This window comes from Ictalurus punctatus, chromosome 11 (genome assembly GCF_001660625.3).
Source record: "Ictalurus punctatus breed USDA103 chromosome 11, Coco_2.0, whole genome shotgun sequence".
Taxonomy (NCBI): Eukaryota; Metazoa; Chordata; class Actinopteri; order Siluriformes; family Ictaluridae; genus Ictalurus; species Ictalurus punctatus.
In genome coordinates this window covers 11717992-11735055 of record NC_030426.2, presented here as the reverse complement: position 1 = coordinate 11735055, position 17064 = coordinate 11717992, and the positions used below count along the sequence as shown (strand labels likewise).

The window sequence follows — 17064 nt, the reverse complement described above, 5'->3', positions numbered from 1 at the left end:
GTATGTAATATTTGTAATATACATTCATTTGTGTTTTTTTGACAAACATAGGGAAAGCAACTTGAAAGCAACCTCCCCAAATAATTTTTGTTCCTAGTCTCCCCACAAAGCCCCCTCCCCCACGTTAATAACAAACTACTGATGCAAATGAATAGTCCAATAAAGACTCATAGTATGTCCCAAATCTCACTATTTCTGTGCATGATTTCACCACAATTGACTAAAGCCACTCCCTCTCGGACGAACAGCACAATATTGTGGGATATCACAGGCAGTGAAGGATACTATGCTGCCTTCAAAAGTTAATCAGATGAAGGTATCTCATGAGACAGGAAGTGAAACTAAGCCTTGATGCCTTCCTACCTTGGAATGCGTCCTCCGAAGGCAGCATTTTTCAATTTTCGGATGCAGCTAGAAAGTGTGCCATTTGTGACGATACTATCCTTCTAAAATTCAGTAGACGGCAGAGTGTATAGTATTAGTGTATAGTGTATAGTATGTCATTTAGGACAGTCATCTTTCCACACAGCTAATTGTTTTAGTGAAAATTTTAAAGTCTGTGAAATTGTGTACATTCATTTCATTTATCCCACCTTCACAATAAAATGTCGCCAACACATACTCCAGCATGAAAGCTAAGTTAATCAATGCCACACCGTTTTCGCATGTGAATTTTAAGTCTGTATCTCTGTGCGTCATACATGTTTAATGAATTAATTAGCACCTCGTATCACTCCGCCTAACTGATTATCAAGCAAAGTCCTGCCCACACACACCTCCCTACTCCTGTTGATGATGTTCCTACGCCACACACTCTAACCACTCAGTAGGTCGTGAGGTCTGGAGAGAGCTGAGACGAGAAACTGAGTTTCTTCAGGCGGGGAAAAAAGCAAAGGCTGTGCGTTAACCTGTTTTCGGCGTCACTTGACACTTTCCTCTCTCAGGAACTTTGTCTTGTCATTCTTTCTGAGGAGGATATAGTGCCTTTGGAAGGAGAGTAAATCTGACACTTTCGCCGCCACATGTGTGCGTGAACAAGCACAACTCTGGATGAAATGGGTCCGTTCGCAGCGCTGCTGTTGATTTCACATTACGCGGGACTTTTTCTTCAGCTGAACGCGACTGGGGATGGGGATGTGGATCAAGAGGTGGACAGCCATGTCTCTGGTAACGGTAAGCACTGCGGCCAGTTTGGCTGTAACACAACACACGCGTAGTCTCGCGCAGTCAGTAAGGAGCTCCGTGTGAAGGGGCGGGGCTTGATAAATGAACGATAATAGCGTTATTGTCTACTTCGTTACATTAAATCATATGAAGCGAGCACATGACTCATGCTTTCAGCGCTATTCCCTCTCATTTTCAGGCGTAACGTGTGAAGGAGACTTGCTACTGCTAGAGATAACTGGCAATTTGTTCGACTCTTTCCTTTTATACATAGTTAATATTTGTTTACATTATTGCAAATTACAGTATGCTAGTGCTTCCTAATTGCTTTCCGGATTAGATGCAACTGCAACCGAGATGCAAAAGAACAAAGACAAAGCAAAACAAAGCCTTCCCTATTCCCTGTCAGCCCTGATAACTGCTAATAATGCAGATAGTCACATTGATATTGTTACACAATGGTTTGAGACTACACTGAAATAGTAATCAATAAAAAAACAAAACTATAAAACAGTCACTTTGATTTATTGATCTAATAAATTATTTATTTACTGGTCCAGCTGTTGTTTCATTCATTTATTGTAGAGTTTCTACAGATTCTCAATATCCTGTGGATTATAATTAGATTTAAAATTGAAATGAAACATCATATTACATATATCTTTCCTAAATGTTTGGCTTATTTCAGATCATCAGATTCGTACAGATATGTTCCCCATAACTATTCAGGATTTGGAACTGCCTTGTGCTTTCTGAATAACTGTAGGCCTATCTACCAGTTGGGTTGAGGCATGATATTCACATTTCTTATTGCTTAAGTTATAGTTAATCTAATTTACCATAAATAGTAAATCGGTGCATTAGTCATTGAACCATAGATTGATCTAGTGATGATAAAAGGAGAAAATTAAAAGCCAGACTGGGGAAAACCAGGAAAGATGTAAAGGGTTCAACTATGGTGTTTATTACATGTATGTATGTATTATTATTATTATTATTATTATTATTATTACAAATGTAGTTCTATTTAAATTAGGAAAAAACACCTGTGAATTCTCCACAGATGCTAAATATCCATCATGCGAGATTGATATGTTCTGCTTGACCACTGTGTGCTGTTATTGCCATCTAAATGGCATTTCCTTACTTATTCAGTTAATGAGCTGGTGAGGGTTAGTTTCACATTTTCAAAGCATTGTTATGGTTTAAGCTAGGACTGACACATCATTTGGCCAATATTAAGATTCCACAGATTTATCAGCATCAGTGTAAATCACACTGATAAAGCACTGATAAGGTCTCGTTATGAAAATATTAAATATACTACTGTATATGGCACTAGGGTGTACAATTTGTTCTCTTTTGTAAGTGGCTTTATTTTTATGTATAGTATATTACTATTTCTACTGATTATTTGAGGTTTATGAAATTTACATATCGCTCAAACTCTTGGTTTACTTTTATTTATCAAAATTACATTTGAAAATTAAATTGCTTGCTATTTGTGGTCATCACAGTTGTTGAAATTGGTATTAATGACCAACTTTTACATCAGTCAGATCCAGGTTAATGCTGGGCAGAATACTAAATATTTCTGGATTGGACTACACAAGGACTGAAACAAGTTATTGTGATTCTAATATGACTGCATGACCTTCTAATTAGCAATTCTCGAATTTTAGCATCGTTTTAAGTTATTTTTTATTTTCTATGAATGCTTTTTTTATGGTGAAGAGGAGACTGCATACATCCCTTTTTAATGTTACAGACTCCCCTTTCCTTATGCTAGAAAACATTCTCCAGTACAAATGCTGACAACAGATTAACTGTCATGGATTTGTTGAAATAACTCAACTGATCCTTCTATTGTGAGTACAGTTTAAAAAAATCTAGGTTTTAGCTTAATCTTAACTGTCATTTACATGTGTGAAAAATGTTTTAAGCACTTTGGTTCTTGGTGTTTCTTTTTTTTTATATTAAGAATGTGAAATCAGAAATTATATTGTTGAGTCAGTGTTCATGAGATAAGAAAGATTATTGCACAAACCTTACCATTTGCTATGACCAAGATAGAGTTATAATCTTTACTACAATATGTTTAGAGAAGCTCTACTGAGAGTCCCTGAGCTGGCAAAAAGAGTCATCATTCTACAGGAACAGAGCTGAAGATAAAAAAAATGTTAGCTTCCACACCTCCGCAACAGACTTGTCCGGTATATGAATAGTTTTTATGCAACAACAATCATTCACTTAGAAAAGTTAAGACAAGTGTAATATACAATAATCTAACAAATCTTGTACAGTAGATCTGTAAGAAAATATTGTGGTGACGGAGATTCAATTAATTGTACTACATTTGCCTTATGGAAAATACAGTTTTTGGAATCAACTTTTCCACTTAAGTTTTCTCCCCTACTAGGAAACATAATAACTCCCAATTGTGTACTGCATTGGAAGGGATATTGGATCATTTGTACATTCAGAAACTCATTCCTTGGGTTTTTAATAGAGGATTGGGTTTCCGTAATTTTCAGCTGCAGCTTCCATACCAACACCACCTCCTGAGGGACTGTTTTTCCCTCCAATATTATACTACTCTGTCAAAATATGCAAAGATGCATTTGACATTGGCAATGGTAGCTCAGTGGTTAAAACGTTGGCCTCCTGATCAGAAGGTCAAATCCGTGACTGCCAAGCTACCATGGCTGGATCCTTGAGCAAGGACTTTAACTTTCAATCTTCAGTTGTATAAATAAGATAAATGTAAATCTCTCTGGATAAGGGCATCTTCCAAATGCCGTAAATGTATTTGTTTCTCTTATATAATCACACATAAACCACACAAGTGCATGCTTGAATGTCAGTCCAGTAGAGACAGTTTATGATTTGGTGTCCAAAGGAGCAGAGATCCATGTCAAATTATTTGTGTACACCAGAGCCCTTGTCACAATATGTAACCCTTGGTCCTTGCTATATATCTCGATTTCCAAAGAGTATCCAACAGAAAGGTTGTACTATAATTTAAAAAACAGCATGAGTATGTGTGATTCTGGTTTACTTGAATTGTATTAACATTATTACAAACTTGCTTATTTTAATAAATATATGTTTACAATAGTATTTTCAGCAGGCAAAATGGTTAATGGGATAGTCAAAAATAGTTCACATTGCTCAGTCTATCCAGTAGACTAAATGCTGGAAATACCCTGCAATCGTGCACTCAATCAGCCGAATGCAATGTAGATAGCACGGGAGATACCATAAGTGTTTGAAAGATACTTGTTCTTGGAAATCTAAATATAGTTGTATCTCAAGCATGAAGTTCCTGCACAGTTCATTATGGTGAAATGATTAAGATAAAGTGACTTCAAGACAATAGGTAAACTTCAAGTCTTGAGTGTGAATGAAGCAACCTGATAAAATACTTTTGTTAAAATGGCATGCAACTCTGAATTTGAACAAATAATTTAGGACCGCAAAAAGCTACGGGGTGGTCTGAATGGGGACTAATGCCCCATTATAGTGACCGGGACACTATACTGTAACAACAGCATGGTCTTTTGGATGAGACATTAAACTGAGGCCCTGACTCTCTGTGGTCATTAAAAATCCCAGGACATTTCCCGTAAAGAGTAGGAATATAATGCGGTTATCCTGGCAAAATTCCTTAATTGGCCCTTATCTGTCCTGGCCCCCTAATAATCTCCATCTCTGAATTGGCTAAATCACTTTTTTCTCCTCTCCACTAATAGCTGGTGTGTGTTGGAGGTTCTGGCGCATTATGGCTGCCGTTGCATCATCCAGGTGGATGCTACACACTGGTGGTGGTTGAGGAGATTCCCCCCCAGACGATGTAAAGTGCTTTGAGTGTTTAGAAAAGCACTGTATAAATGTAAGGAATTATTATTAACTGGTGCCAGTGCTCGTGCATAGAAGTTACATAATTTACTATAGTAACAGTTTGCTAAATTTGGTTCACTAAAGCACACATCTGCATTACACGAACTAGTTAATCTGTGCAAACTGAAAAAAGCGAACCTCCCCCAAAAGTCAATGTATGATTCGTACACTGATATTAATGACATGTTGAGATTGCATTATGTATCAAAGAAAATACAAAAACACAATAATACTTTATATACAGGTCATATTTATTGATGGTATGTTATGATTATTTGTATACTGTATTTGTACAATATGTTCTGTACATCAAAAATCTTAGTTTCTGCTTCCAATATGGAGCACATCAGCAATTTAAACATCAAATTCATTATTCTTACTTGTTTTTTGTGTTTTTCTTTCAGATGTGTCATATTGTAATTAACATGCTCCTATACTGCTGTGTACTGAAATGTTCGGAAGTTTGATATTAGTATAAGTGGAATGAAATCGTTGAATGGTTGGTATGCCTGTGTGTTTACAGGGCATTAGGCAGTAGAGACAATTGCAATGCTGTGTCAGTAGCACAGCCTAATTACTGTAATGTATGTAGGATCGAGAAAGGCTGTGCATATTAAGAACCAGTGGAGTCACAGGAGAGTGTTGTTTTGTCTTTCTTTCTCTTTGTTTCCCTAATTAGGATGTGCATCCATGACTGTCGCTTCTGCGTGCAGAGAAAGAGAGAAAGCTGGGCGATGTTGATTAGTTTTTATCGTATTGGGGCTCATGATTGCTTTGCTATCTTGTTGAAAGTAATTCTCACCCAAATGTAATCACTGTAAATTTCACAAATGTATTGTGAAATAAAGGAAATAACAGACAGCTGATATAATTCCACCAGGTTTATGGGACTCTCTGGGGTCATATGCAATTCACTCCTGAAGTGAGGGGGAGTGGGGGGTCACTGTGCCTTAGTTGAGATCTTATTGTGTTAGTCTCTCTGCAGCCTTCATTTCAACCTGATTTCACATCCTATGCATCCTGTGCTTATTTCCCCGGAGTAAATCACACACACACACCCACACACACTCACTCACTCACTCACACACACACGTGGGTACCTAAACAAATATTAAAACAAGCATTTTAAATAACAGCATACTCTCATAGTAGTGTTTTCATGAAATGTGCTTCCTGTTGACCCTATTTCACTGCTGAGCCAAATGTAATCGCATGGCTTATTTTTAAATGGCAGTGGGCCTCACATGCAGATGTCATATTTAATTCAAATTACAAATTAGTGGGTTTCAGTATTTCATTGTACATGTTTTAGCCTCCTCAAAAAATGTTTCACTGTATAGTTGTGTGTTTGATGCATTGGAAGACCGCTCTAGTGTATTAATGTGCAATAACATGCAGTCTTTTAATTTGATTTCATTCATTGCTGTCATTTTGATACATTTGTCTAAGGCACCTCTCAGTGAAAGATTGATGAACCAATACAAAGAAACTAAAAATAAATAAATAAATAAATAAATAGCTGGCAGCCTAGTTTTAGCAAAAACAAGTAACAGACATAGACCATACCAGCTGTAGTGTACAGTATGTGTAGCATACACTTAGATAGCAGTGGCCATAAAAGGCAACATTTCAGGAGGGAATAGAAGCAAGAGTGCTGGTATTCATACTGTTCTGAAAAGATTTGGCATATGATTACAATTTCCAAAATTATGCATTATGCTAATAAGCTCTGCAACTATGAAAAACATTATGCAGAATTTGTAGTTAAATTTCCATATTCTGTGCGCTCTCATTGTACTCTTCTATTTCCCAGTTTCATTCCTTTTTCCTCCAGCTTATTGAAGCTGGCATTGCATGATGCTCAGTGTTTGAAGTGCTTGTCATTTTGTATATGAGAATACATCAGACTGCGAACAGAGGCACTGTCATGAATCATGCATGTGCCTTTGGAGGAGTTCTGAGGAAAATTAATTCATGCTTGAGGGTGGAGAAAAGATACATCTAGATGTGAAATGGCTTTGGATGGAATGAGAGATGATAGAATTTACATCTGACTCCCCCATCGTCCATAGAGAATAGTTCAGTCTACCCAATCAACTCCTTTGGGAAATGGTAGACTCCCTTTAGGCTATGAACACCTGCCATACTGTGTGTGTGTGTGTGTGTGTGTGTGTGTGTGTGTGTGTGTGTTTGTTTGTTTGTTTGTTTGTTTGTTTGTACTACTTTACTTCATTTATTCAGAACCCATGCTGAAAGAAATGCAGCTACTGATTTGGTGAAATTCTGATACTGTGTGTAATTGTAACAAAAAAGTAAAAACCTAAATGATACACATACAATATAATATCATATACTATAGTATATAATATTTCCTTTTGGTTTATCAACTTAATGTTAGGCTTAGGTTTAATTGTCGACTGATTAAGTGTGGACTATTACTATTAAATTGTATTAGTACGATCTAAAAATACTATCTAAAAGCTGATTATTTTTATACATTAGTTCAGTTTTACTAGTTATTTCATACTAGATACAGAACAAAATCTTCAGTAAAGCTCTTGTGACCCCCCCCCATTACTTCTTTTCATTCTGTAGTAATCCTTATAAAAAAATTTTATCATCACTGACCTGAGCTTTACAAGCCTTCATAATTTCCCAAAAACATATTTATCATCCATTATTTACCTAGACTACTCTCTGAACCAGTGAATAAACTGTTTTCTGTAACTAGATACAGTATTTTGTTAACATTTGTTTCATTGAATTTCAACGAAGATTCCAACAGCTTCCAGATTTTACTAGCCATGAAAGGCAATGACTCCAGTGTTTCATTTAGTGCTTGATTAAAACATGTACAAAGCCAAATTACTGTGCTAAATTTATAAACTGTTTAATTATTTGCTGTGTCATTTGTATATTTTAATGTTTAATATTTTAATCCTCTATACACTCCAGATGGCTATCTTTTACATATTTTCATTAGAGGAACGCTAAGTAATTTCTCCAACCGATAGAATGGAAAAGGTCCACGGGTTATTCAGAGGTATTCCGCCCACGTAACTAATGTGTCTTCAGATTTGCCTGCATTGTGCACATTGTATGTGTCCAGTGGTCTGAACTAACAGAATTTCTCACACTGTCAATGTTCAATAATTGTACAAAATTTTGGTACACACACACCAACCCTGTACTAATAACTCATCTTGTCATTAATTGTGTTTGTTTAATTATATCTAATTCTGTTTACAGTTCTTTTATTTACTTTAGAGCTCAAGTTTGAATTGTTTTCTAGATAATGTTCTGTTGTATTTGGAATGGAGATAGCAATAGGTCAGGCTCACGGTATTTGATCAGTAATTAGGTAAAGAAGTTGTATCTAGGCCCTGATCTGATACAGTTAAGTATCAGTTTTCTAAACTGCCTTAGATATCACATTGAGAATGCATCTCAGCCTATTTTAAATTGAATTTGAACTGAGGGGTAAATGTTAGTGCTAAAGGTGATTGAGCATTTTAGACACAAGGAGTGCAAAAGCTGATGTAGCTATTTGTGTAGGTTTTGCTCCATTACCAGTGTATTAAAATAAAACACAAGCAGGTGCAGCAGACTCTTTGTGGTACTTCGTGGTACTCCTGTGACTACAGTTATTACAGACTCATCTGAAATCAATAGTAGGAATAGGAGTGTTAGGATATCAGTCTTATAAATGAGAGATAAGGGGAGGCTTGAACCATTGTTCTTTTGCACTCAGACTGTACAAGTGTCCTTCTGGCTGGCATGTGTAATCATAATTATAATTTATATGGCCTTCACTTGGCTTATAGAGCAAAACATGTTGCACGTGTGCTTCAAACTAGGAACCCGACCCCAACAGTGTTTGCTTTGACATGCATGTTGACTTAGTCTCATCTGCAAATAGAGTGGGTTTGCTCAGCTTTGATTCTAAGAATACTGATGTGATGCAGTACTGAATTATGTTCTCCTAAGCATATACAGATTGGAGCAGGTGGGAAACAATACACAATGAAAACTCGTATCATCATCGCATTCAGTGAGAGTTTCAACATTATGTCATTAATATTATCAGTTTAAATGAATCACGTCAATTAGTTATGAGTGTAAGAGAGCTAGCTAAGGTAGGAAAGTTAGCTTCTTTGTCAGGCAGAACAGCTTACGGCACACACAGACCTATATTCAATGTATGAATTAGGTAGTCAAGTTGTGTGTATGTTTCTTCTAGTCAGCACCTTCCTTGTATGTTTAAGAATATTCGAGAATTTTATTTTATTATATTTCCCCTCATTTTCTCCCTAGTTTGGTCACCTGCCAATGTATGTATGTATGGGTGTCTGTGTGTATTGTTTATTATTATTATCTATGTGGCACAAATAAATAAAACATTGAATGATAAGCTCTATATGATGTCTATGTAAATTGAAGTTGGTACCTCTGATGTCTAGTGCATGAACAGATCCATATACTACACTAAGATATTACACATACTCGAAGGTTTAGGTTTAGAAACTTGAATATATCTGGGCTTTTGTCTACAACTGAGCCTCAAAGGGTGGCATAGTAAAATGAACACTATTCAAGAAAAACTGTGTTTTAGTGCAAATTTTTTCCTTTTCAGCAAACCACTAACACCACCCCTACCCAAAATGTCTATACACTGACTGATCTAGAGCATGTGATTCATCCATGTGCTAGCTCGGCTCAGGATAAGTTGCTGTGTGCCTAAATATGTCAAATTTTATCTCAGATCCTGGCCAGCATTGATAATCCTTTGCAAGCTACAGTATGGGATTAAAATGTTGAGACAGCCACTTCTAAGACCAGCTGATGCTCTTAACAGTGAGTATTAGACTGTGTAGCAGTGTCTGTACTATTATAATAAATAAAGTGGTCTTTCCATTACTACATAACACTTTTCATAGTGCACCACTCTTTTCTTTTCAAATCTCTCCAACTATTAAATTAACCCAAACTTCAAACTTTAGAAATATGTCAAAGTTACAGGCTTTTTGAGGGGGGAAAAGAACACACACACACATACACACACACACACACACACACACACACACACACACACTTTTTAGTTTTTTAGTTAAGCACTTTAGGTTGGTTTTTTGTTTTGTTTTGTTTTTTCAAATCAGCACAGTTATTGAAAGAATGTAATTTCCTGAGTTCTGTTGCAAATAATAAAACTGTCGAATATGGTTAACATGTCACAAAAACAAATATAATTTACGCATAAGCTTTGCGAATTGGTTCCTATCTTATACTAATGAAAGGACAGCAGGGAAGAGATGAGGAGTACAGACTGCTTGACTGTAATTACGTAACAGAGCACTGTTGCTGGTTTTGCATGAATTTGAGTGGCATGCTTTCTGCTGGGGAAAAGCTGTGATCATAGCAGGGTTGCTTCTCTCTACTAATATGAGGGCAATACAGTAATATGATTAATGCCAACACACACATTTCAGTTAACACTAATGTCATATTAGCTTAAATGACAGAACCTCTCTCTCTCTCTCTCTCTCTCTCTCTCTCTCTCTCTCTCTCAGCGCTTTTCACAGAAGTTCCCCATGACATCATCAGTCAGACTGGTCAGGATGTGGAGATGGCCTGCTCCTTCAGGGGCGCAGGCTCTTCTTCAGTCTCATTGGAGATCCAGTGGTGGTATTTGCGGTACCATAGGGAATGGTCTGAGAAACCTACCTGGACAGCCAATCAGGTCTTTTTCTGTAGAATCTACATTTGTGCAGTTGTTATAATGTTTTTAGAGTTCAGCAAGTAGATATGACTTGGTAAAATCCAATACAAGAGCCCTACAAAGTGATTCTTTTTTTTTTTTTTTCACTGTGAATTTCAGTATATATACATTTCAGTAAATTTGTTTTCCATATTCCACACTTATATATAAAGATGTCTCATTCCTTATGCAATATGATGTACAAAATCCTTAAAGTCTTGACTGATATTTGGTAAACGATTTTTTAAAAAAGTGAAATGCTCCTTTACCCACTCTGCCACTGTGTTCCTGACATAGAACATAATAACCCATGAATCCTAGCAGGAGCCACTCCATTTCCCAATTACTGATTATTGCCCAGAATTTGGGATCATAGCATGCTGTCTGTTTCGCCCTAAATGTGTGAACAGCAGCCAGCTGGTGTCCTGCTGAACTAACACAATGTAATTAGTGCAGTCAGCAAAGAGGAAACAGCTTTAGAGTACCCCCCTCAGACTGAAATCGTTGTCATACATTGTTTTCCTGATGTGTTGCCTTCTGTGCTGTACTTATCTGGTACACTAATATTCTCATCCTTTTTTCATTTTTCTCCCATTTACTGCTTCTCATTACAGGTTGTTCCCATTGAGGAATTGAGGAGGGATGCTACTAAAATAAGTGTGAGTGCTGAATGTCAAGATCACCATTTTGTGGATTTATATCTGTTAAAAGAGATGTTTGATAAATCATCCACACTTGTATTCTAAAATATACATAAAATGTCAAATCCTATTAAACACCTCCTTTTTTCATGGTTCAAGAGTAGGTCATGACTTACATACTGCATCTGAGGTGCAGAAGTGAACAAGAAATCTGCAAGCTGATTCAGACTCTTTGTAATATCTATGTTATACAAGAGTACTCTAGTATTATTTAGTAAAATAAATAAAATAAACAACACATGTAAAGTGATACTCTAACCCATATGTTAAACATATAAGGGAAATCCTATAGTTCTATTTAAACACTATTTTTAAAACCTATAAAAACTTTTTATGTAGTGGTTTTGTGAAAAACACTATTAAGAATGATAAATTTACAATAATAAACTTGCACGTAATTGTAAAAGTGCACCCACAGTTAATCCTCCCCTGAAGAGAATAGCAGCAAGGAGCCCCTTCTTGTAATGTCTAATAAAGTTTTAACAATGCTTCATACACTTGTAAGGGATCTTGGTTGACTCTTTGATTTGCATCAAGCTCATCATTTCAAGCTCATTTTAATTCTTAAGTATATGCATGTGAACTGTGTAATTCAGACCACAGGTTTTCAACAGGGTTCAAATTTGGTTACTGAGGTAGACATTGGCAAACCCTGAATTTGTGTTCCATTTCACTATTGATTTTGATGTGTTTGAGGTTGTTCATTTTTTCCATCTACTGCCAAATCTTAGCCTCCTGGCAAAAGCAACCAGGTTTTGGGAAAAAATATCCTGCTATTTACAGAATTTGTGATGCAATCAGAAACAGTCCAAAAACAGTCCAAATGCATCAGGGATGTATCACCATATTTTGCACTTGGGTTCTTGGGACCTTTCCTTCTATGGAGACCCCACTTCATCAGATTTCAGCATTTTTATATTAATTTGTCCAACCTTTCAAAACATCTCATTGTTGTGGATGTTGGCTATATGCTTACATATAGAAAATGCAGAAATCTGACATGTCTCAGTGAATCAGATGAAGCGATATGCACCCATCCGACAGTTCAAAAAACTAAATGTAAAGAAAACTGCTGGCCCTGACTCAGGGAACCATCTTGTCCTCCATTTTTTTTACAGACATGTTCAGTTGGTCACAAGAGCTGAATACTGTTCCACCATGCTTCAAGACATCATCTCAGCTCCCCAAAAATCAAAGATAACTGGCCTTAATGATTACAGACCAGTAGCCTACTTTGTTTGTCTGGATTTACTGCAATTTGCCTACAGAAGCAACAGATCTGTACACGATGCAGTTAATATCAGGCTTCACTTTGTATTAAAACACTTAGACTCTCCAAAGACATATGCCAAGATCGTCTTTGTAGATTTCTCCCCGGCCTTCAGTAACACCGTCCCTGAGCTCTTACAAGAGAAACTCGTCACTCTGCAAGTACCTGGCTCCATCTGAATATGGATCACAAAGTTCCTTTCTAACAGGAAGCAGTTTGTGAGAATCTGCGAGAACATTTCTGAACCTCAGTCACTCAGCACTAGAACACCATAAGGTCTTATATTCGCTCTACACAAATGACTGTGTTTCTGGTGATGCATCTATGAATTTGACCAAATTTACAGATAACATTACTGTGATTGGTCTCATTACCAACGGTGATGAGACAGTACCACTAGGAGGTTAATCAACTAGCCTTCTGGTGTAGCCAGCTACACTCAACGTCAAGCTCAACACTCTTAAAACCACAGAGGTGCACATCTACTTCAGGAAACACACATCTTCCCCCTCCCCATTCATCCTTAATAATTCTTCACTGAACACTGTCACTTCGTTCAAGTTTCTGGGAGCTACAATCACATGAGATCTCAAATGGAACATGCATGCATCATCCATCAACAAGAAAGCTCCGCAAAGGATGCATTTCTTATGGCAGTTGGCCATAGTTACATCTACCCCCAGTCTAGAATGGTGCAATTCTATACTGCCAATAGAAAGCATCCTTACATCTGCCATCACTTACTGGTTTGGTGCCGCCTCTTCGAGAGAAAAGAGGAAGCTGCAGTGCACTATAAAGACTGCTGAGAAAATCAACGGCAGCAGTCTGTCCACACTTGAGGACCTGTGCATTACTAGGACAAAGACGCGAGCAGGAAAAATCATCAATGACACCTTCCACCCTGCTAATTACCTATTCCAAAAACTACCATCTGGAAAGCAGATCTTTCCACTTGCAATTTCTGTTATTAACTACAGTTCTGACCTGCCATTATCAAGCAATTATGCACTAAAACTTTACTTGCATCAAACTACTACTACTACTACTACTAATAATAATAATAATAATAATAATAATAATAATAATAATAATAATAAAATAGTAATAATAAATATACTAATAATAATAATAAAATAAAATAGTCATATTTATTATTTATTACATATATTATTTATTAATTTTGTAATTACTGTATATTATGACTATTATTTCTTATGTCACAAATGTTCCACTCAGTTTAATGCATTCTGAACTGCATCCAACTGCTATTTCTACCTCCACTGTAATGTAAATTACAACTGAACCTACCATTTCTGATTAAGGTGTAATATTTGTATATTAAGATGGTAATTGTGTTTTGCTGTGTGTGTTGAATGTATTGTGTTGTGACCAAACACCAAGAAAAATTCCTAATACATGTAAATGTATATGGCAAAAATTATTCTGATGTTCAGCCCAACTCCTTTGTTGTTGAAAGCTCTTTAGTTTTCCCAATTGTAATGAACAAGAAAGGGTATGGTCAAAGGCAATAATTAAATTCCTGGTGACTGACTGAATTTTTTATTTATTTTTTAATTTTATTTTTATTTTTATTTTTTTAAAGTAGCATGTCAGTATATTTATTTTGAATATTCTTTAGGAGTCCCAGTATCCTATTTACACTATATGGCCAAAAGTTTGTGGCCACTTGACCATCACACCCATATGTGGGCCTTCCCCAAAATTTTGTATAGGATTGCTTGTTTGCTGTAGTATTACAGTTTCCAGTACAGTATTACTGGAACTAAGGCCCAAACATGTTCCAGCATGACAGTGCTCCTGTGCACAAATTGAGCTCTATGAAGACATGGTTTGCCAAGTTTGTAGTGGAATAACTCAAGTGGCCTGAACAGAGATCTGACTTCAACCCCTCCGAGCACCTTTGGGATGAACTGGAACGCCGACTGCACCCCAGGCCTCCTCACCTGGCATCAGTGCCTGGCCTCCCTAATGCTCTTATGGCTGAATGTGCACAAATTCACAGAGCCACACTCAAATCTAGTGGAAATCTTTCCCAGAAGAGTGGAGGATATTATAATGGCAAAGGGGGACTACATCTGATGTGGGATATTCAACACTCACATATGGGTGTGATGGTCAGGTTTCCAAAAACATTTGGCCGTACATTTGTAGTGTATACACCACATATATTTTTGATAAAGTATATTTTGTTAGAAGGAATGTAAATAGATTCTTTAACTGTTGGAATGGAAAATTTAAAATATATATATACAAATACCTTTGCCCAATTTGTTGAGGGGTGCCAATGACTACATAGGCTGTATCTTAACAGTGACAGCTGACCAACTCTAAAGTGGAAACTAAATTAACATAATTCATTTGTTCTTTGTTTTTAGGTTTTAACCACCCTGTTTTGTCTACTTTTGATTTTAAAAACCTCATTTTAAATTTAGATGGGTTTAAGGATAAATTATTTTAAAAGCCTCTTTCAAGGTTTTAATAGTCTTTGTTTATATTTCTGTAAAGGTGGTGAAAGTGGCTGGCAGCAACATCTCTCACCGGCTTCGCCTGTCAAACGTTAAACCTTCAGACGAAGGCATGTATGAGTGTAGAGTGATCGACTTCAGCAACAACCGCATACAACACCACAGAGTGCGAGCTTACTTGCAGGTAAAACCACCAGGCCCTGACTCACAGCTCCACCAAGAGGAAATCCTGCACAGTGAAGAGAAGAATCTTCACCATGGAAAACATCATTTGCACAAGGAGGACCGTCAGGTCAGAGCGAGAGATAAGCACAACAGAGACCAAGAGCTGCAACATGGAGACTATATGCTTCGTCAGATTGATCATCACAAGAGTCATCATAGGCTTCAGGCAAATGAAGGAGGGAAGAAGGACTCATCTACTCTACATCACGGAGATCATATCCTAAGGGAGCATCAACATCACCATGAAGGGAAAAACCATCAGGTGAACAAACACATACAGGCAAGCAAGAAGAGGGAAACAAAAAGTCACCAATCAGATGTGAAAGGGCATAAAGAACATGCTGCAGAATTACATTCCCATGACTGTTCTACCAATGACTGTGTGCTGTAGAGCAGTGCAGAGAAAAACAGGCATACAAAAAGAGAAAATATGAAAAAGACTTTTCTATTTGTTGCGAGAGACTGAGCAACTAGGTAGAACAGGATGAAGGGAAAGTCAGTGAAAGGTGTGCATGTAAAAGAATCATCATAAGAATGTTCATTAATTTCAAAGAGAAATGTTGGAGTCTATTTTGTACCAAAGTGTTAAACCAGCAGAAATTATCTGCAAGAAAAACATTAACTATTAAAATACAAACAATAAGAATACAATAAGACTAAATCACTGAAATAAGATTAATTTAATTACAGTGTTTCAAAAGTTTTTTCATGGGGGGTTGTAGAAGAAGGAAAAAGGTTTAAGTACTTCTTAGCAGACTAGAATTTACTAGAGTGATCTGGCAAAATATTTAAAAAGCACCAATTAATCATTAATCATCAATTATCAGTTACTTTTGCAGTAGCCTATATAGAAAAAAGACATAAGTATATGCTTTTGAATTCTTTATTCTGACTGGTCAGAAGGTGTTCAGGAATAACACACTACAGATTATTATGTGAAAATAATACACGCCGGGGTGGTGTGATACAAGTGGATTACTGAAGTGAATTATTTTCATATATTAAACCACTGAGTGTGTGTGTGTGTGTGTGTGTGTGTGTGTGTGTGTGTATCCACGTATAACACAGCAGTTTGCCAGCAATTACTAATTTATTTTATTAATTAATTTAAGGTATTAACAAACAGTGTAATTTATTAATGAACAACACATTGCAATTTTTAATGGCTTATAGTTAGATTAATGTTGTGGAACGTCCATGAGACAAATTAGTTCCTCAACCCATTGTTCATGTTAGAGCTGGAATTATTGTGCTGTGAAGTTTTTATATATATATATATATATATATATATATATATATATATATATATATATATATATATATATATATATATATATATATATATATATATATATATATATAAAACTAATGCATGCCTTCTGACCAATCAGTTTCAAGAATTCAACCATGCTTTGGTATCATTTTTTATCAGCAGTTACAGCAGATCACTGTCTTGTGTTTCACAGCATTAAATTTAACTATGAACAGTTAAAGAGCATTACATGTCATTCATTAGTGCATTAAAAAGTATCATTTAAATTGTTCGAGTTGTAGTAAAATACG

At 36.3% G+C, this 17064-nt stretch overlaps 1 protein-coding gene across 1 annotated transcript; it reads left to right on the top strand.

Annotated features, from left to right (window-relative positions):
- The first annotated feature begins 786 nt into the window (after window positions 1–786).
- vstm2l (V-set and transmembrane domain containing 2 like) lies at window positions 787–16756 on the top strand. Its single transcript, XM_017479234.3, has 4 exons — window positions 787–1173; window positions 10632–10801; window positions 11434–11478; window positions 15317–16756. Exons 1-4 carry the CDS (start codon window positions 1056–1058, stop codon window positions 15890–15892), a joined length of 909 nt encoding a protein of 302 aa, XP_017334723.1. The 5' UTR covers window positions 787–1055; the 3' UTR covers window positions 15893–16756.
- Window positions 16757–17064: the final 308 nt, after the last annotated feature.